Here is a 21886-nt window from a genome sequence, read left to right on the forward strand (position 1 = left end):
CGAAATCAATTACGATAGTCAGATGTTTTCACAATATTTATAAATAATTATAACGAGTATAACTTTTTAGCCTATACAGATTTTTAACTTAATGATTTTAAATTTTAATTACCGGTAATTACGTACCTGGTGAATTTTTTAAATATCCCGTGAATTAAGGAATTAATTATTTAGCCAAGTAAACAAGAATAGAAATTACAAAACCTGAAATAAATTGGCAATACCTTATAACATATTAATGTCAACATTTTTGTGCTTTACTCTATTTCACAATCAGTTAAAAAAATTATAATTTAAAGTTTTTAGTTTGCGCAGATTTCATTTTTAATATGAATCAAATTATTGTTTACACCAAATATTTCCTTTTAATATATATTTTATTTTATGTATCAAGCGTGCAAGTTACAAAATCATTAAATATCCTGATTATGAAAACATTATAAAATATTACCATAATAATTATTATAGTAAAGACCCCTCTTCTGAAGCGTGGAGCATCTCACTGAAAAGACTCGTCGGCCTTGACAAAAGCTCCGTCGGCGAAGCATCTTCTACAATTTTTCCTCCAGACAAAACTACCACGCGATCACACTTGAGCAATGTCACAAGTCGGTGCTAGAAATACAAAATTGCTTTAGTAAGCATACTCTAGCAAATAAATTGAAAAATTAATACAGCAATTGTGATGACCGTCCTGCCATCAAAAGCGTGGGAAGCTGCAACTAAAAGCCGCTGCTCTGTCGCTTGATCCAAAGAACTGGTGGCCTCATCCAGGACCAGGCAACTCGCGCCGTGGAGAACGGCTCTGGCGAGGCAGAAAAGCTGGCGTTGGCCTGCACTGAAGTTTTCCCCTCCCTCCTTTACCTCACCATCTGAATAAAGATTAACTTTCACTTACTATTCAATTAATTTTCCAGTTTTTTTTACTAAAATGCAATGCAAATTAAATTATATTGAAAACAGATATACACATATATGCAGCGAATTTTATGAAAACTAATAAATTATGAAATGACAACTATATATATATATATATATATATATATATATATATATATATATATATATATATATATATATATATATATATATATATATTATAGTCTCTGTAATTTAGTTTTGAAGGCAAAGCAATCCTAATGTGAGGCATATACAGAATTAAAACAGCGAGATACGCAGTACATAATCGTGGGATTTTCCCCCCTCAAACTGCCAATTCCCCATCCCTGCATCAGTAGAGAATAAAAGCCATTTCATAATTTAGCTAATATCCGAATAAATTTTGTATCTAATTTTTAAAATAGTTTAAAATTATTCTTTCCTAATGTTCATTATAATTGACAACAATATTAGGATTTTTAATTAAACAATATATTATAAGGTTATATACCTAGGCCTCCAATGATAGAGCAAGCAACCGACTTCATCTGGGCCAGTTCCAAAGCAGACCACAGCTCGTCATCGGAAAATTTGCCTCTCGGATCCAGGTTTTCACGTAGGGTGCCGCTGAACATGATTGCGTCCTGGGGGATAGCCGAGAGTCGGGAACGCAGGGTGGTCAAGGGCACTTGTTTCGTAATGTCCAGCCCATCGATCAGGAGCCGGCCTTCAAACACCTCAACCATTCCAAAGAGAGACATCGCCAGCGAAGATTTTCCACTGCCCGTGCGGCCACATATGCCGATCTAGTGAATATTTATTTTACAGATTTGATTGAAAAAAGTGGAAGAAATGAATTACTTTCTGCCCAGCCGGAATGTCTAACTGTAGCTTCGAAACAACCGGCTCTCTGGATGAGTCGTAGCGCAGGGAAACGCCGTCAAAATTTATATGACCCTCATGGGGCCAATTTTTCGGAAAAGACTCCTCTGAAAAATTGTAATTAATTTAGCAAAGTGAACCTGGCTGGAAATTCTAAATCAAATCACCTAAAATTTCTTTGTACTCTTCACTAGGCAGTTTTGCATATTGGTCCAGTCGCTCCACAGCCGTCATGTACATTTCCATGTCGGCCAAAAACTTCACCACCCAGTTCAGGTAAATTGGCACCAGCAACGTGTAATTTACGGCTAGACCAACTAACGCTGGGGTTACCATACTTGGCACATAATGCGCAGAGAGCAGTGCAGTCAAAACTGCGGCGAACACAATCACGGCACCCAGATAATCCTATAACACAGATTTTAAAATATGAAATTATTTGATTTGGAAAACTCACAAGTGCAATGCCAAGCCAGCGATTTCCGGAATTCATAATGAGGAAAACATTGCGGTGAGTGTCCATTTTTTGGTTTAGCATGCTGGTGAACCTGGCTTGCTGGCCAAACGCTCTGATTGTTTGCAGGCCTCCCAGCGTTTCAGCAAAATGCGAGAAAATCGGGGAACGGGTCATGCTGTCCAGCCGTTGGAGCTCCCTGTCGAATGTGCCAAATAAAAATGAATTATTTTAACATGATCGTGTTCGCTCACCTGGCCGATATTCTGTAAAACCTCTGAACCCAAAAGTAAACCCCGCAAATAGGGATGGCCAAGAAAAGGAACCACGGACTGACAGCCACGTTCACCAAAATAGCAGACAAGCACAGGAACAGGAACTGCATTAATCGTTGAATTGAAATGGCAATTTTCTGAAATTAATTCACTTGAAATGGTCCAAGGTTTGTTAGTAAAATTAAACACGTTACCTTGTCAACAACAGCCATGTCAGTCGCAAACCTGTTGATTATACGCCCAACGGGAGTGTTTTCAAAAAACTTCATCGGTGATTTCATGACGCTCTGCATTGCTCTCTCGTGCAAAACCTTCCTCGCCTTGGCTCCGGCGACCTGGCCCAGAACATTGCAGCCCACAGAGAGCAAAACGGACAAAATGCTGAGGCCGCTGTACACCAGCATGTAATACTGCATCTGAAAATTCGTGTCAGAAATATTTTCCTCTTTTAAAATTGCGAAAAGTTTACTTGATCAGCGTCCAGAACTCTTGACTTGTCGCTTGAGCCGGTCCATTCACTGAGCCAGTAGTCGGTCATGACTCTGCAAATCTGCCAGGCGACCGCAGATATCAAGTAAGAGCAACCCAAAACTGTGCCAGATGCCTTCAGATAGCTTAGGTACACTTTTCTCGCAACCTTTCCGTATTCCCTCTCTTCATCCAGAGTGACATCATCGCCTTCATTTTCGATACTGTCCTCTCCTATAATGAATATTTTTTTCATGCACCTTTTAAATTATCGCGAAATATTTACCCTCCTCATCTTCGTTGTCATCACTAAAAGCAGATGTGCATGATTCAAGACGGTGCACCTGTGGTTTACAGGGAGCTTCAGACGCTGATACAGAGGACCTGCGTCAGAGAGATTTAGTATTTTTGTATATATTATATGGGAGAAATTTTTGTATCATTGCACCTGAAAGACGATGAAGATGATATGAGCCGTCTAAACATGTTTTTATCCTTTGCAATGGCGTGTCCACTTATGGCATCGTTTGAAATTGAAGTGGTTCTGCGAAATATTTTTTTTCATTTTCTATCAAGAACAAAAGCAAGTTTTTATACCTTTGAGCTGCATTGTTAGTAAAAATCCTTTTAAAGAAACTGCCCTGTCGAGCTACTCCGTTCTCGAGATTTTTCATTCTGATAAATTTCATCGGATTTAAATTGTTACGGCTTACAAGAATCATGCTTCAATTTACTTTATGGAGCCGCCAGAAGGATGCTGCATTGTCGGCGAAGACATTTGCCGCTGCAACTGCGGCATGCTGCCTCTGCTTCTACTGCTCCTTTTGCGGCTGCCACCTTGCAGCGACACAGTTCTGAAGAGCGCTCGGCGCACTGTACACATACATATGGTAGGAAAAATAACAATTTTGGGAATTAATTCGCAGAAATGACAGTTACTTGAAAATCCTCTTCCGAGTTTGCTGGAGATAGTATCAGCAGTCGGTGGAGCTGACGACCTTGTCGAAAATTCGTCAACAAATTCGTCTCCGCACTCGTCAATTGGGAGAGGAAAATCGTGAGACAAGTGCCGGCGAGACAAAGAATTAGTGAATGTCCTTCGCCGGAACGGGATAAAAATAGAAGACGGCTGTGAATTATTTTTAATTTCTGTAATAAAACAGTAATTTTAGGAAAAAACCTTTACCATGGGAGTTTCCTCGGGCGTTTGCCAGGTGCCGTCTTGAGCGACAACCTTTTGCTTGCTGAGCTGGGATCCGATGCGCGAAACGAGTCGAACGAGCTGCCACCTTTCTCTGGCGGTGCGCCCTTTAGCTGCCTTCTGGTTTTCCTCTTGTCTGGACATGGCGGCCCTCCACTCGGTCACCAAATCAGGGTCCTTTTTCTCGATGTCATTTAAGGAGCCCTGAGAATAATTTGATCAAACTTACAGCCAAGATGTTTAAAAATATTTTTTATTATTATTTTGGTGAAATAAATAATAAATTTCACTTTGAAGCTGAACTCAATCGGCAATTTTTAGCTTTAACAATTATTAGAGAATTTTATTTTTAGGAAAAGTTAAATTTTTGTCGAAAATTTATAGTTAAAATCCACGTTCATACTTGATTACGAATGGCGCCCGATACGTCCATGACTATGATGTGGTCTGCGAGGTGCAGGAGTTGCAGTCTGTGCGTGACCAGCACGACGGTGCGACCCTGCCTGCGGAGCAGCAGCCGCCTCATGCCCGCCTCAACGACGTGCTGGCCTACATGCGCGTCGAGAGCCGACAAAGGATCATCCAAGAGTACAAGAGTGGCCCTTGAATAAAGGGCTCGGGCGACAGCTATTCGCTGCCGCTGGCCGCCGGAGAGGGCGATTCCTTTTTCACCGATGTGTGTCAAGTCGCCCGCTGGTAAAATAGCAATGTCTGGCTGCAGTGCGCACGCCGCGATCACTTTCGAGTAGCGCCTCGCGTTGAACGGCGTCCCGAAGAGAATGTTGTCCCGCAAAGTGGCGTTCAGCAGCCACGGTTTTTGGGAGCCGTATGCCACGTCGCACGGACTAGATTTGAATTTATACTTTAAGAAATATATATGTAAATAAATTAATTAATTAATACCTTTCCCAAACGACACCGCCGGAAACAGTGAGCATCTCTCCCAGCAAGGCGCTCAACAGCGAGCTTTTTCCGCTGCCGACGGGCCCAACGACGAGGGTGAACTGCCCTTTTCTGAGCACGACTTTTTGGCTTATGAGCAAACTCGGAGGCTCGTCCTTGTGCCAAGTGAAGGAGCTGCCTTCCTTGAGGGTGACAGCTACTTCAGGAGAGCTAATTTGACGTTGAGAGGGCGTTGATAAAATAAAATCACACTCCTCGTCCTCCTCGTCTTCGTGAATATTTCCAAGGCCGACTGGTCCGAAGACGCTATCACTACTATCACACAGTCCTGACGAGGGCATTGCCTACAATACAATATTGGTTGATATTATAATAAAAATAATTTTGATGTACCTCAGAATGGGTTTCGAAATTCTGACTAGGAGTAATTTCAGGTTCAGGCTCTGATTGAAGAGCACCTTTTTCGAGGCACCACGTCTCTGGCAACTCGAGAAATTCCTGTAATCTCTTCGTGCTGACAACAGCCCCGATAATTATAGGCACGGTAACAGGAAATATGAAAAGGGGAACAGTGAGTTGATTGAAGAGAGCTAACGCAGAGAAAACATCTGCCGCCGTCAAATCCTTATCCTCGAGCAGCCAGTATGTTACAAAGGTCACGAGAGTGACCATAACTGATGATGCATGAGTCAAAAATGCTGAAAATTAATTCATATCAATAAACTCTGGATGGTTTCCCAGAAGGATAAAATTACTCATGATTCCCCAATAGAGAGAGTCATTGTCCAACAGATGCAGCTCCTTTGCGCGCACGCGAAAAATGCGCTCGCAAAACTCGTTTTCCCAGCTGTACAATTTGATCAGCTTGATGCCCTGGAAGGTTTCATTGATTTTCTTCAACCTCTCATCACTGGCTTCCTACCATTCGTTTTATTAAAATAAAAAAATATGAAATAGAATTCCACGGTATCGCTTACTGATATCAATTTGCTGTTGCTCGACATCTTTTTGCCGACGAACAATTGCAGCGGTGTCATTACCAGGACGCACAGTGCCGCACTAATGACTGCACTCCAGCCCAATTTTCCGTGAAGCAGCCACATAATTATAGCGATCTGTAAGAAATCGAAATTCCTGAAAAACCACTTCCTAGAACAGGTGGTAAAATCGATCGAGTTTATTAGCGTGCCACTTTCATTCCAGAAAGAGTTTCATTCATAAAGTAAAAACACACATATACACTTAATTATAGCGGCACCTTGAGTGGAATAGCCCAGACGTAGTGGCCAATCCAAATGCACGACATAACGTTGTACGCGTCCTCAGACATCAGGTTCGTGATGGCCCCTGGGTCTGCAACGCTAATAGAGCCGTGGCTGCCTTCTGACACCTCCTCTCCATTGGAATCGCTGCTGCCGCCGCCGCCGTTCTCTTTCGGGTGGTCGTGCTGGCTGAAACTCCAAGGCGCCAGCCGCAGTGACTTGGCGTAAATCAAAGCCTGCAGATCAATCAGCACACGCGCGTGTGAAGAGTGCAAATAGAGAGCGCAACACTTTGGGGGAATTACCTGCAAACCTGCCTTCAGGTGAATGCCTTCCGAGTTTACAATGTGCGTTGAAGCTTGAGAAAACGTACCCTGGGCTAAAGCGGCTATCAACACGACGCAGCCCATGACGTAGCCGTTGCCAAACAATTCTCGAAAAGTCAAATACTGCGGTGAAGAAGAACAGGAAAATCCGTTAAATATTTATTTAGCATTGATTGCAGTGGTGAAGATCCCGCATTAATATTCCTCTCTCAAGTCGGTCATTTAAGAAAGTCCAGTACAACCAACAACCAACTTATTATAGAATACGAAAAGCCTTTGCTTGAGACTGCTTTCTTAGAGTGTTGGAATTTGATAGAAAATAAAATAACTGTTTGTAAGTTTTAGGGTTGGGAATTTTTTCAGAGAATCTGATTTACTTAAAAACAAGAATTGAACACGAACGACGTAATTTTAACAGCCTCACTGAAATTCGTCGAAAACTGTCTTTGGAACCCAACACACTGCCAAAAACAGCCTAATGAACCATCTAATTCGCTTGCAAAGCTTGATAAAAACCTAATAACGCGGAAATATTTAGCGCTACAGCATTTAACAAAAATAAATATATTTCAAAGGATTCTCAATGAGCTCTTTAAAACCATGTGGTCTACTTTATGCTCAAATTTAATCTGTTTACACGTTTATATTTTCAACTCACGAATACTGGACTTCAAATAATTTTTTTTATATTAGTCTTTTTAATTTAAAACAGATGGTCGAGCTGAGTTTGACTAAAAAATTATTGTTTTTGAATTTGAAGGAACTGTTTTTTTAATTTAAACAATTATATTAAAAAGTCTGAAGGGTTAAATTAAAATTGTATATTTATATAAACTATATATATTTTATCGCTGAAGGAATACGCTCATCGACGCAAAGACGTTAGCGCAATACCCATAAATGCAAATGCTAATAATACCAAGCACGACTGAAAGTTTAAACGCAGTCTGCAAACAGTTGCGTCTTTCCGCGCCGTATTTTTCTAACATTTCGCAGCTGATGTCAGTCAGCAGCAATATGCAGCAGCACATTTAAACCTTGCTATATGTAGCTGGTGTCACGCGTGCACGTGATTTACGGGGTGCAATACAACTGCTTGCTGACCGCGTGCTTTCTTTGGCGCACGTGCGGCCCAAGTGATAAATGGTGATTGAACTTACAGCTGTCGGCGAATCGCCGGGGCTGCTTTCCCGAGCCACATACTCGATGATTATGGAAATGCCAAGGGGTCCGGCCAGACCGACAAGATCGCCAAACAGTTTATATACGCCACCCAGAGTGAATTTGGCCCAGCAGAAGCGCGCGTAGCACTTCCACAGAGAGGCACTGCCTTTCGGCGAGTTTTTCTGAAATCGTAACATTTCGACATAGATAAAATTATATTTATGAAACGAGTTTTATTTTTTTATAAATTGTTTTAAAGTCGTGACTTTGCAATAACTGGTCACCTTAACTCTATAATTGACATATTGCATTACACGTAGCTGCGGGTGTGTTTGCTCACATGCAAAATGCGAAACGCACTGAGAAAGAGAGAGGCATCAAGTGAAATTTCTCTTCCGGCTCGAGCACAAAAAGGTACAGATTTACGCTCCGATCGTTTTGTGATTTATCGATCTTTTGAATTAAACTGCAAGAAAGCTGCCTTGGCGCGTGTCAAAGTTTAACAGCGCTCAAACCACATCATCAATTTTTGTTACCGCCAAAGCTTGGTTGCATAACAACTTGCGGCACAACGAATCGATAAAACATTAGAGATCACGTTGTAGCGAAAAATGATGATTCGTGGTTTCACATTATTAGAAATTTACACACGCTCCTTAGTTAAAAATGGAAAAATGAATTTTAAAAGGCCAAATAATTTTGCTCATTCTATATTAGACAGCAAGTATTGATTTAAATTCATTTCTTTGAGACAGTTAAGTACACAAAAAAATTAGAGAAAGCTTTTTGATAATAAGTTTTACCTTTTCTGCGTCGTAGAGATGGTGGAAAGCCTGGTAGCACTTATCGGTGGCCTCATCTTTGGGCAGTTTGCCCAGGTCAGTGAGCTCCAGTGGATTAGCGGCACCTTTCCACAAAAGCGGGGTCAACCAGCAGAACGTGGCCTGCGAGAGCAAAGACGCCGACGCATGTTTGTAAACTTCCTCTTTGCCCTCATCGTTGGATGCGTCGCTTTTGGAATCGGCCGCGGCTGCGGGCTTGTATTTTGCTGACAAACGCTGAAGAGCAGACAAAAAATACTAAACTCTCCCAGTCAACGCACCAATTTGTAACTCGTTTAGACTCGTAAATTCAAAATATCACAGACCCGTCTTTTGAGTTCATAAACCGCGAAAAATGTGTGTTAGTCGAGAGAGTAAATAAATTCGGCAGCACGGGCGCATGTGGTTTCGTTTCCGTGGAAAAAGTCTTGGCGAACTTTTCGAGCAACCGCAAGCACGCTCGAGTTTTAAATTCAGCAAGGCGATAATTCACCAACACGTTGTGAACAGGAGTTTTAAAGTGCCGCGAGGGCAGTAATTTTTCAAGAGCGAACACACTTCACAACGAAAATAAATTGTGATAAACATCCCATAAGCGCGACAGATCATTTCACATGCGTGGACACGCACATCGCCATGCAAATGCCTCCCACGAGATTATTTTAAAATACAAGCGAGAGAATGTGACACCGCGCAATGCGTGTTGAGCCAGCGGAAATTTTAATACCATGAAATATGAATCAGACAAGTGCGCTGCGTGATATTTTTTGCGAATCGCTAATTAAGCTGCGAGCTCGTATGACGACGATGACACATGCGAGAGCGACACTTTAAATGATGAGTTTTCCATTAAGTTTCCTCTGAAGCTTTTGAAGCTGCTCGAGCGGGTAAACACCTTTGCTTGGGAAACATCAATCAAAACTAAAACGTTTGAAGAAAATTTTAACGCTGCTGATGCTGAAATGGTTTAACAAAAATTCATGATCGCTATAAGGTAAAAAGCTAATTTTTCAGAGATGGATTTTTTTATCGATGTTTTTGTACACTTGGTTGATTTTATGAGTAAAATACCTCGTTTTATGTTATTGCCTAGTAATATAATTTTTCCCTTCAAAAAAGGGCTTTTATGTCAAATTTAGGTGGATTTCTAGATATCAAGAGTCTTAATATAAATTGATATCCCTTAAAAATTAACTAATCAACCAAACATATAAATATTTAAATAAACTTGGAAAAATCCTAAGTTTTTTGAGTAAAATAACCAAGGTCCGCCAAAAATCAAATTAGAGAAGGTAATGAATTTGCTTAAAATTTTAGTTTGATACTATAATAGATTATAATCAGTATATTAAACCAACATCATAAGGATCATAGGGGCCAAAATAAGCTAAAAAGTTATCAAAAAGTATCAAAAAAATTTGATTATTTAGAAAATAATTATGGTGCAAGAAAATGAACGATTTTAAGTGATTTTTGGTGAAGTTCAAGGGAAATTTAGGTGTTTTTAGGTGATTTTCGACTGAAATACCCAACCCTACCAATTATGTTGTTGTGTAGATAATTTTAACTCAAAATTGCGTACTGCTGTAACACATCATGGTGTGGAGCTTAGCAAGCTGCGCGTGTGATTAACAAGTGCTGCTCAAGTGCCTTTAGTGGAATAAACTGTTGATGCGTGTGTGAATGCGAGAGCGGTGGGGTCTGCGTGAGTCGTGCGTTGCAAGCAGTATTTGGTGCCCCGGAAACCAACCAAACGCACACACACGCTGTCTGTGTGTCCCTCTTCAATGTCATCAACACCACCCACGGGCAATAAAGTTCCAAAATTAGCTTAAATATAATGTAGCAGTACATTCAAGAGTTGCTTTGTTACCACACCATGTTACAATTATTGAGAGAGAAAAAAATTAGTTGCGTTACCTGAGAGATTAGTGAAATGCCGTCAAAAGCTGCTAAAGTGCAGAAGAAGAGTGACGAAAGGGCTGAAGTTGTCGGGCGGACGTGGTAGAAGATTGAGAGGCCCTTCGTAAGTGAGACAAAGTGGTACAATTGTGCACCCTTTGTGGCGAAGTTCGCCAGCCAGGCGGCGAGCAGGACCAGTCGCACTACGAATAAATTTTCTTTCAGTATATATTTCTGATTAATTTATTTCGGCAATTTTCCTATTAGAAATCAAAACTAAATAGAGCAATAAAATGAAGTATGTTTGATTTGAGGAAAAATGTCCGTAATTCCAATTCATCACGAGAAAAAGACCTTGCCAAGATCATGAAAGATTTTTTTTTTAATTTACAAGCCTTACTATAATTCAAAAGATTTGGATTTTTTTATATAACATGTTAATAATTACATTTTAAGGATTAACATATATTGTAATGATTTGGAGGATAAATTCAAGGAATTTCATATCCGCAGCTCCGTGAAAGTGTAGCAAAATGAATCGCTTTTTCGCATCGCGCGCAGGTGCCAATTATACCGGCTGTTGTTTTGTTACGCAAAATTAAAGGCGGCTTTAAGTACCATTTACCATTTAATTAAGTGCTCTGGTGCTCCAAACTGCGAGTTGCAAAAGCTGGTAGATGTTTATCAAAGAAACCGGCGCCGCGTTTTCACTCAGCAAAAACGATTAAATTTGGGCCCGCTCTGAATGAAATGCTCTCTCGCGGGTGATTTTTATTGACTCTGACTTGTCATTTAAATCGGTGGGATTTATTAACCTTACCAAAAAGTGACACATTCTGGGCGCGACCAAAACGAGACCGTGCTACCAGTGAAAGTAAATTCAACACGCTGAAATCTCTTAGCAGCGAAGGTGTGAGAACAAATTAGAAATGACATGCGTGTGCTTCATATATATTTCCCTCTATGTATATCACAGCTTTACTTGAGAGGCAGCTAAAAGTAAACATTTCTCTGTTCCTGTTCTCTTAAATGAACATTTTTATAATTTATTTTTAATTGTAACTTTTACTGCTTAAAATATAATTTTTATAAATTTCGCAGGTTGATTGATCTAAATAAAAAATCCCTAAATTGCAGAAGGTTTTTTAATTAAAATATATCTAAGCCAAGGAATAAATTGGTTTGATAGAATTGCGCGTGCTCTTTTAATTTACGGAAATCTTCAATAAAACAAATTAGCTCACCAGTTGGCTTCGCGTTGCTACGGACGAAAAATGACGAGACGGTGAGGAAAATAAATGTTGACATAGGATGACAGAATCGCAAAGCATTATTGAACAATGAACTCTTTCTGGTAAATGTCAATACTAAAGCTTCGCTTCCTTCGGTGAGTTGTACCAGGAAAACGATCAGGATGATGGCACTCCTCGTGTACCGCGCATACAGTTCTGATAATGAAGACGATGCCCTGCAAAAAGAAATAAATTCTCATTGTACCGTATTTTAAACTTTCTATAATAGCTGGAGGAAACACTGGTCGAGTTGAAAAAAATGTGTGAGCTAAAATATTTCCGACACATGTCTTGTGTTAGTCATCGCTTCTCCAGCAGAGTTGCAACTATGAGAGGGAAAATAGAAGTTGACCTTCAAAGAAAAAAAATATATGGGGATACGCAGTCATAACAGCTTAGCTCAATCGTATTAGACAGATGAGCGTTAAAATGATAAAGATACTAGAAAACATTTAAATATTCTTTGTGAAAACAGTGGGTCAGGTATAAATTTTACTGCTGTTTTAGTTTGGATGTGATTTCTCGTCATTAATCTTTAAAAATTACAAATAATGAAAACATTATCTTTTAATGAAAACCAAATTTACAACAGAGGCGTATATAGCCAAATAGAAGTGTTTTACGCTAGGAAGTTCAACACCAATTTTAATTTTCTCTATTTCATGAAATTGTCAGATAATAATAAAAATCTTTGATTTAGTTTGAAAATTAAACAGAATATAATATATAAAATTATTTCCAGTTTATTTTCCCAACAAATTACAAGAACTTGAATTATAGCCATTAGAACAAGTCCAAATAAAAAACCCTTTCAGCATAAATGAGTAAATTCAATATTTTTTAATTTTTCAATTAGTTTTATACTTAAGTTTTTCTTCTGATGAAACCAGTTTGTGCACGAGTGCCAGCAAAAGTGAGGAGATAAGCCCAACCACAATTCCTAAGGTATCGACACAGCAGTCGAGGGACTCGGTCACGTCCCTGCCGGTGCACCACCAAGTGCAAATTGAGGAGAGCTGCATTTTGACAACATCACTACCACAGCGTCCGCAATAAACTGACCGACCGGCGAGGCGGCCGCCGCCACTTTCGACCGGCAGGAGGAGCGACCCACCTCCTCCTGATCCAGCAACTCCTTCCCCGCTGGACAATCAGCCCACAGCACCGCAGCATCAATCCGCGATGATCCTCACGCGCATCACTCCGGTCGCACTCTCATGGTGCTTGCCACGCTCTCTGTGGGAACCTGACATGGTTAACTATTTTGCTAGTAGGCATAGACAATATAGTAGGATACAAATTCAACCTTTGATGTTTGCGCTCTCCTATTTTCTTTTTGCTTAAGAGTGTACGTGTTAGGACCTTCATCTTCGTCACTATGGCACCAGTTGGACCCGAAAAATGTTGAGAGAACATTAAAAGTCTCAACTGGAACCAACGATAGGACTAGTCCGTAAATTTATATTTAACTATCGAAGATGAAGGTAAGAAAATTGTTAAAACTTTGTGATTGCTTTTAAATACAGCTAAAATGGTTAATAAATATTATTTATTTAAGATTTAAAAGTTGTTTATCCTGTCTTCTTAAAAGTTAATTGATGCGCCAATAACGGCAGAAGCTTACGAGAAAATGTCACAGAATGCCATAATTTTTCAGATATGATATTAAATGCAGCCTCATTCAGTTTATTTTTCTGTAGAAATTCGAAAAACGAGCAGAAATATCTGAGAAATTGGGAAAATTATAACAGCTCACGCACAACGAAGAAGCTGCATTTAATTTCAACTGAACAACTGTTTTCTTAAACGGAAATACATGGACGAAGTTGTTGGTATAATAGTTATAGAAAGTTAACAACTTACTGGTGTTCTGGAGCTACTCTTTATTATTCGTTATTTTAGTTAGTTTTCTTGCTTATTTTCAACTAAGGCCATTTAAATTTATTAGTCAGTTATTTGTATACGAGAAAGTAAATTTAAAAGCTTCACTAAATGATAATATTTTTAGATTAAGCCTCAAGAGGACGTCTTTGAAACTTAATGTGGATAAAAAAATAATAAACGATAAATATACAATCAATTTTGCCATTTGCGATGTTTCAAGTTGAAGCCAAAATTGATCTCGATATTTTAAACGAAATTTATATGGAAGTATAAGTGCGGATATTTGTTAATAGTGACCTTATCAAATTGCGAGATATGTCTTTCTGTTTAAAACGGTAATAAATTTTTTCGGGAAGGATTTCCTAGAAATATAAGAACAAATAAGAATCGATCACTAGGAGAGGAGTTAAAATCCCGTGAAAATAGTCATGCATCATACATTTTAATGGGCAAAATCTGAATTTTTCGTTTCAACTTACAATTAGTCGAAGTTGTATTCAAATTGGCAAACAATAATTAATTCCATAAATTCAAACTAAAATTCTTTAAGTGCACGGTAACGTCATCAGTTCACTATGCTAACACTTGCCTGTTGATGCAACAATTATTATGTGTAGTCTTTATGAGTATAACCCATCATTAAATTTATCAATTGACGCAGTCACAACGTTATAACTTATCATGATTATTAAACGACCCTGGAACCAAATAATGTTCCAGATGGATTCAACAAAGAGGTCGCTCTCGTTTCCCTGAACATAGTAATGGAAGATTAAAAACAGCTCATGGAGAAACGCATTTTTCGATTTAATAATTCAGGGTCTGCTTTATTCGATCAAGCAAAAATTAAATATCAGGGACAGTTGAATTAATATAAAAATTGTCACTTTCACAGAAGCTCAATATAATTACTTAATAAAAAGAAATGCTTGGCAAATGATCCCTTGAATGTGTTGAATTTCCCCCATATCTACTTCTTCTTTGGGTCCTTCAAGCCAGCCCCTGCGTTGAACTTGAAGAAAATAATGTCACCATCCTCGACGACGTAGTTCCTCCCTTGCTGGCGGTATTTGCCTGCAGCCTGGAAAACAAATCATCAATCTCAAGACTTAAAAAATGGGTAGAATAAAATAAAGAATTGCAAACGCGGGTATTCATAACAAGTTTAAAATTATCCAATGGCTCAGCTCTGTGTGGATTTGCTCAGGATGAATAGCAAAAAGTGTAGCAGCTGTTTAGGCCCCACAGCTAGGTCTCAGCAGCAATACGTTTTACCTCCAAAACAAAATTCTTACACTAGTAGTAGTTGCAGAATCAATTTTTTAAGGTAAAAAGGTCTGGGGAGCCAAGCCAGCCACTGTGCCGTATAAGAGCGTGTTATTTAGTTTTTCCTCTCAAAAATTAACATAAAACGAGCAAATTCACGCAGAGCTCAGGACTTAGATGAACTTCAAAAAAGGGATATGTTGTACCTTGCAATTAGCCTCAGTGCCTTCTTCTTTGAAGTCGTTGAAATGCATCACCTCCGCCATGATGAAGCCTTTTTCAAAGTCCGTGTGGATTCTGCCAGCGGCTTGAGGTGCCTTGGCTCCTTTCTGAAAGAAATTTAAAAAAGGAGGTTCAATTTAACTGGAAACTATTTTGTTTTCAAACCTGAATTGTCCAGGCTTTGACCTCATCAGCTCCAGCGGTGAAGAAGTAAATCAGCTGAAGAGCCTTGTAACCCTGCACGATGATTTTGTCCAGGATGCTGGATTATATTGATTATTAAAAACTAGAAGACCTTATTAAATTTTATGTGTCTCACCTTGATGTCCCCTGCTCCTTCAAGTATGCCTCCTTTGTAGCTTCATCCATGTCAAAAATCTTGCTCTCAAAAATGCCAGAGAACGGAATGATAATTGCGCCAGGGTCGTTCTTGTCAACCCACTCCTTGATTTTGATCAGCCTTGAGGGAAAGTGATAATTGTAATATTTGATAGTTTCATTTCAATCTCTTTTAAGTACCATTTATTCTTTTTGCGGATGTAGTCCTTCTCAGAGAGGTTGATCAAGTAAATAACTGGCTTGGATGTGAGGAACAGGTACTTGTTCAAAACTTCAATCTGGCAAATAGAAACTAGAGGCACATTTCCTCATAGAAGATAAATCACATACATCATTGGCGTTCCATTCTCCAAATCTAATGTGCTTTTTCTCATCAACCAGCAGTTGCTTCACCTTGCAAAGGATGTCCTGGATATGAAAATTATTTAATCAACCCGTAAAATGAAAATAAATCTTGCATTACATATTCGGGCTTCATTTTCTTGTCTCCGCCACGAAGAACAGTCTTTTCAAACTTATCCAGTGTCTGAAGCATCACTTCCTCGTCCTTGAGTCTGAGCTCCTCGGAAATGACCGTCAGGTCGTTCACGGGGTTGACTTCGCCCTCAACATGGGTAACGTCGTCGTCGTCAAAAGCCCCTGAAGGCGCAATCATTGAATTTAAATAATAATTTCCCTACGTTCATAGAGACTGCTTACTGCAAAGGTGGAAAATCGCATCGCAAGCCTTGATGTTGGACAAAAATGCGTTGCCCAGACCTTGGCCTTCAGAGGCGCCTTTCACGAGACCAGCAATATCCACCACATTGAGGAAGGCCGGAACTTTGCTGAAATTATTTCATAATAATTAAATGCTAAGATTAATTTGATTGGGGGTTTCGTACCTGACGGGTTTGTGGTGCTCGCAAAGGAAATCAAAGCGTTCGTCAGGCACTGGAACACGACTGCAAAAGGTTTTGACTGTTAATTAAACAAGAAGTGTTCTATCGATATTATATTTTTACCTTTCATTAGGGTCGATTGTGCAGAAAGGGAAATTTTCCGCAGCTGCTTGAGATTTAGTGAGCACGTTGAAAAAGGTAGATTTGCCTACATTCGGAATGCCGACAATGCCTACCTTCAGGTTGGTTCCGACGCGCCCGATTAAAGGCTTCTGTTCTTCAACCCCTTGTTTTTTAGGAGGCATTTTCCTGCAAAATAATATTTATAAGTAAATGCTTCCCTGAATTTTTCTAAACTAATTATTAATATAGGATAATTCCGATAATTCGATGGTAGCACACGCCTCCAAAGTTGTCAAATCGGGGTAATTCTTTAAGTTGTTTTTTAAGTCAAAAATATTTATTCAAGAACCAAAATTTGGTGTTTATAAATGTCTACATTCAATAAGGATCTGAATTGCAAAGAAATCACAACATAAAGTTAAGCAAACCCCTAAAAATTGGCAATACATTCGAGAACTTACCGCAATGTTTACTGTGTACGTTACGCTGACCATATGACAAGAGGCCGGTGTGGGTATGGCATGCAATAACACGTGGATCGTTTCAGCAGCGCTCTGTTAGACCACAAACATCCTTATTTAAGCCTCCTTGTCTCTTACTATAGAATTATTGGGAAATCTATATAATTATTTCAAATAAAATTCTTTATTAACTTTATTATTTTAATAATTTTAATATTTCAGCAAATTTCATAAAACAACCCTATTAAATACATTATTTTCTTTTAAATGGTTAATTTTTGAGCTGTTAAACTGTATACCAAAGGAATCAGAGATACTAAATTTAAGTAGCTATAAAGATTGGGAGTGAAAAAGTTTGCATTGATTAAAGAGGTTATTTATTAACTGCGTAAATTGTAACAGCAACAAATATTTACATAAACTTGTGATTGATATGTTGATTCTTTTTCTTGAAATTATTAACAGCAGTTCTAGCAAAGCCTTTCTCTTTCAAGCACACATGTACCCAATTGAGACAGACACTGCTCCGATTGTAAAAAGCATTCTGACCACAAAATCATTTAATCACTAATTAGACAGTATTATTATTAATGTCCATCGGACTTTTTACATGAGATCCTCAATTCTTTCACCTCATTTCGTTTTACGAAGATATAAAAAAGGGGTTCTATCACCAAAAATTATCAGGCCGCAGCATTAATAATAAAACAATTAAGTGCACATCACAAAAGTATCCTTTCCACACTCATGCTGGTTGCATGCACGAACCCACACTTCTGTGAATTGTTGGTTTTCAAAATCAGAAAACACGTTAGTTTCAGTGGCCTCGAAGAGATCGTCGTCACTATTAGAAGACTTGGCGGAGATTTCATATTTGATAGTGTTGTACTGAGACACAGACTTTACGTTCAGAGGCGCCTTCCAGAACATTTTTGTGCTTTCAGCCTCGCTCAGGCAGACCAGGTCACGAACGGCGCCGGGCACCGTAAATTTGTGCGTCCAGTTCAGGTTTGTGCCTCTCTTGAGGAATTCAATGGACTTTAGAATTGAATACTGAATGCTCGGACCAACTGTAGTATCCTGAAATTTTACATCAATAATAAATTAGAATAATTTCCAAATTAATTTGTCATTTATGTTTGCAGAAATAAAATTTAGTCGGGGAAACAGAACGAAAAAACAGCCAGTTCATTTTTTAATTTGAGACTCAAGATCTCTAAATGAACACTCATTTAAAAATAGGGTTCGCATTTTTACAGGAAACTCCACTACATCGAAAAAAATACAGGGGTTTTCTGCAATATTGTGAATTGTTATCCGAAACTTTTTTGTAAAATTACCATGATCATAATATTTTTATGTTAGGTGGCAATAAAAATTCAAGCGTCAATGATGAGGGATTTCTAAAAATAATGGATTTAAAAAAATCAAGAACACCATTCATGCTCTTCGTCTTGTTTGGCGCAAAATGTGATCTTTTAAGAAGTCAAATTCTGGGAAAACGCGGTAAACCCCAAATAATAATGGGATTTTTTGTCACGTTTATGTCCCAAAAATAATTGGAACATTTTAGCACATTGCAAAACTGGCTATCCCAGTTTAAAAATGCACCAAATTTTCTTTTCAGTGGTCTCAACTCATTTAATAATTGTGCAAATAATTTATATGAATTTATTCGACTTAACGAAAATTCTAATTTTATTATATCTGACATAATCAGATAAAACAACACATAGATTTTTCTTAAAACCCAATAAATCAAATGATAAAGGCCATTTTTTATAGATGCTGATTAAATCTCTGGCATTAGGAAAAAGATCAAGGAAAAGGCACGAACCTGAAACATTCTGTAGAGATAAGTTGCATTGTGGCAGCAGTGTACAGCTGGCACAGGCACTTGCTTTACAGCAAACTTCCTTTCTTCTTCAGACAGAGATCCAAGGCCGCCATGCAGAGGTGGTGCGTCATCAGCAGGTGGAACTGAAGATCGGACGTCCTTGTTTTCCCAGGAGTTATATTTAAACCACTTGCATGAAAACCTATTTAATACTTGATAGCACTTTCAAACTGCAACTTACAAAGCCGGGAGTCTCTGCTAGTGCTCTCAGGGGCGAAACAACTTTGGGGTTGATTCCGTATGGAAATAATTCAAGAATGGTTGAATTAGGCCGAGAGAAGACACCAGCAAGAAACGTTGCAGCGCCGTGCATGCCCAAAATGAAATCAGCGCCAGTGAGAGTGGAAACCACAGCTTCCGGGGTTCTTTCAACACTCAAGTCCAGTATTTTGTAAATTAGCTCCTGCGTTAGACCCATGGTGTTGTGGAATGAGTTTCTGATAAAGTTCATCACCTCCTCTTCATTTAAAATCCTCCTCGTTTCCTTCCTTGAAATCAAAACTATTCGCTGCACTCCATCAATTTTCTGAATCATTTATTGAAATTCGTTTCATTTTCTTGATTATTAAAAATTTATCCTACCTCTTGTTCATTCAGATCAAGTTGCTTTTTAACATATTCCGCGAATCTTTGGTATATTCCAACCGAGTTTGGACCTAGATTCAGAGGCCCTTGTGGCTGTCCAAATCCATACTGAAAAACTGTTGTGTCACCAGGCAGTCCAACGTGAGCTTTTGAGATCAGAACCGGCTCTCGAAGCTCCGTCAAATTAAAAATGGAATTCTTGAAAAGTAAGTTGTACCAGTCTAAATTGAAGTCTGAAAATTAAAGATGAGTTAAATTTTAGTTGACATCGCAGGTCATTGCAGTATACCACTATAGTTGTCAGTGAAAGAAAGAACAAAATTTTTTGAGCAAGACGAAAATTCTCCTTTGCAAATAGTCTCCATTCTAGAAAATAGGGGCAAAATGTCATCGTGTAAGGCGTGCATCAGGTTGTCAGGCTTGAATCTTCGCAGCAAGAAAATTTCGTGTCCCTTCAACGACGACCTGTGCAAACAGAGAAAATATATCATTTCAAGACTGACAAATTACAAATTTTACTTGACAGTTTTGATGATTGGATCGTTGTTTGCAAAAACAACAAGCGGCAAGAACAGCTCAGTGTGGTTTATCACGGAATTTGCCAATAAATTTCCAAATTCGGCTCCAGACGAGATTCCGTGCACGATCGAGTTTTCCGTGAGGACAAACCCGAAAGTCTTGTCCTTGGGAAAATAGTAGAGGTTCTCGATTTGGCAGCATTTCGCTCCGCGGTTGCACTCGGAGCACCAAATAGAGGAGGAAAACGAAGAGACGGGCTCAAGGTTGACGTTCCTTTTAGGCGACGGGCTCCCTTTCGACTTGCTTGAAAGCATTGACAACAACTGTGGAAGGTACTGTAAGATGAGCAGAGACGCGGTCGGCACCAGGAAGATGAACATCGACGTCATAAACTGCATCTTTCCGGTTAATCAGTGATTGTCAAAATTATTTAAGAAACCGCTCTTTCATCACAGAACAAGTGCGATTATTTAGCGCTTAGCAATTCTTCATGTGAGAAAAACACGCATTTCCGCTGTCAAAATTCACATTTTTCGTTGAGTGAAGGCAAAATTTCTCTTGAAATTTGCGGGTGAACGGGGTGAACACACAATTCACTCTCCCAGTGCTCAGTGCTCACAATCAGTCCGTGTTTACATTAATTTGCAGCCAAGTGAGCCAAGAGCCAAGCCCACTATTTTTCCTCGGGTTCATTGCGCATGACGCATGCCTGTTCGATGGATATGCAACCGGCTCGTTAAAGATGAAGCACAGGCTGCATACATATCAGGCAATCAAGAGCTGAAAGCTGGAAACCCCACTCGCTATTATTATAGTTTGCAATATAATATCAATCAAATAAATTATAAAGTTAAATGACCCCTATTATTATTAAAATCAGAGTGATGTTCGCTATCCGTGAGGTGAATGACTCGCTGCACCAAAGGCTAGCTGACGAGGGTTAAATACCCGAAACGGCTGTCCTAATCATGGGTATTTGGCGACAACGAATGTGTTGTGCTTGCTCTGGAACATTTTGGCACTCGCTTAAAATGTTTTTGAAGAGTCACTCCGCGAGTCACTCACCTCACAGAGAGTGAACATCACTCTGTAGGTGAGTGACTCGCTGCACCAAAGGATAGCTGACGAGGGTTTAATGCCCGAAACAGCTGTCCTAGTCATGGGTGTTCGGCGACAATGAATGAATGTGTTGTGTTACAGGAATTTTGGCACTCGCTTAAAATTTTTTTGAAGATTCGCTTGACATTTTTTTATGATTTCTCAATGGTCTGCGTTGCATTGAGTAGCATCCCTTACAATTAGTATAGTACGAGTATCTTTTAATTGAGATAAACTGACAAGGGAGTGATAATTATTGTTAGATAAATATTTTCAATTTTACTCTTGATTATGAGCCAAAATCTTTATTTGTGCTTGTGATTTATCTCTCTTTCGTTTAAAGTCCTTGAAAATTGTCTGTATGGATATAATAAAATATCAAGTACAATATATGAGAGTGGATAAATAAGTCAATGTGTCTGGGTAGTAATTCACGCCAACAACGTTGGGGATTTAAAAAGTGCTGGTTTGTCCGAGCGTGACTTGTTATATAAAAAGTATATTGAAGGTAAAAAAATAAGACTGGTTCACGCCTTAGCAACGATAAGAATCGATTAAAAGATTCTTCCGCCTTGTTCTTTTGGTCCAAAAATAATTCAAGGTTGTCCAGTCATCGAGATTTTGCCGCGTCAATCAGATGAAAAAAGCTTAGCGTTTTTTTCATGAAGTGGCTCTCAGGCGAATGAAGGGTCGCTATTAAATTCACTAAATTCTGACTCTTTTATATTTTATATTCTTTCCATATTCAATCTCTTTTAAAGCCGCATGAACAGCTCTAGACT

At 39.0% G+C, this 21886-nt stretch overlaps 3 protein-coding genes across 3 annotated transcripts; all 3 read right to left on the reverse strand.

Annotated features, from left to right (window-relative positions):
- Positions 1-350: 350 nt before the first annotated feature.
- Positions 351-12987, reverse strand: Sur (Sulfonylurea receptor). The gene is made up of 27 exons (XM_065488287.1): positions 12694-12987; positions 11782-12005; positions 10556-10740; positions 8618-8872; positions 7811-7996; positions 6630-6773; positions 6321-6560; positions 6040-6177; positions 5818-5980; positions 5456-5760; positions 5063-5406; positions 4563-5004; positions 4145-4363; positions 3898-4087; positions 3693-3831; positions 3556-3633; positions 3407-3502; positions 3245-3342; positions 2960-3192; positions 2685-2906; positions 2470-2627; positions 2219-2414; positions 1929-2169; positions 1741-1868; positions 1391-1685; positions 676-872; positions 351-615 (listed from the first exon to the last, which is right to left on the reverse strand). Exons 1-27 carry the CDS (start codon positions 12849-12851, stop codon positions 463-465), a joined length of 5427 nt encoding a protein of 1808 aa, XP_065344359.1. The 5' UTR covers positions 12852-12987; the 3' UTR covers positions 351-462.
- Positions 12988-14511: 1524 nt separating this feature from the next.
- Positions 14512-17157, reverse strand: LOC135942779 (obg-like ATPase 1). The gene is made up of 11 exons (XM_065489086.1): positions 17006-17157; positions 16545-16730; positions 16425-16484; positions 16240-16367; positions 16004-16179; positions 15871-15948; positions 15721-15818; positions 15521-15661; positions 15367-15463; positions 15186-15308; positions 14512-14794 (listed from the first exon to the last, which is right to left on the reverse strand). The coding sequence occupies exons 2-11, from the start codon at positions 16724-16726 to the stop codon at positions 14684-14686; spliced, it is 1194 nt and encodes a 397-aa protein (XP_065345158.1). The 5' UTR covers positions 16727-16730; positions 17006-17157; the 3' UTR covers positions 14512-14683.
- Positions 17158-17365: 208 nt separating this feature from the next.
- On the reverse strand, positions 17366-20651 carry LOC135942778 (protein O-linked-mannose beta-1,4-N-acetylglucosaminyltransferase 2-like). Its single transcript, XM_065489085.1, has 6 exons — positions 20007-20651; positions 19777-19952; positions 19485-19720; positions 19084-19428; positions 18843-19031; positions 17366-18085 (listed from the first exon to the last, which is right to left on the reverse strand). The coding sequence occupies exons 1-6, from the start codon at positions 20402-20404 to the stop codon at positions 17717-17719; spliced, it is 1713 nt and encodes a 570-aa protein (XP_065345157.1). The 5' UTR covers positions 20405-20651; the 3' UTR covers positions 17366-17716.
- Between the last annotated feature and the right edge of the window lie 1235 nt (positions 20652-21886).

This window comes from Cloeon dipterum, chromosome 4 (assembly GCF_949628265.1).
Source record: "Cloeon dipterum chromosome 4, ieCloDipt1.1, whole genome shotgun sequence".
NCBI classification, from domain to species: Eukaryota; Metazoa; Arthropoda; class Insecta; order Ephemeroptera; family Baetidae; genus Cloeon; species Cloeon dipterum.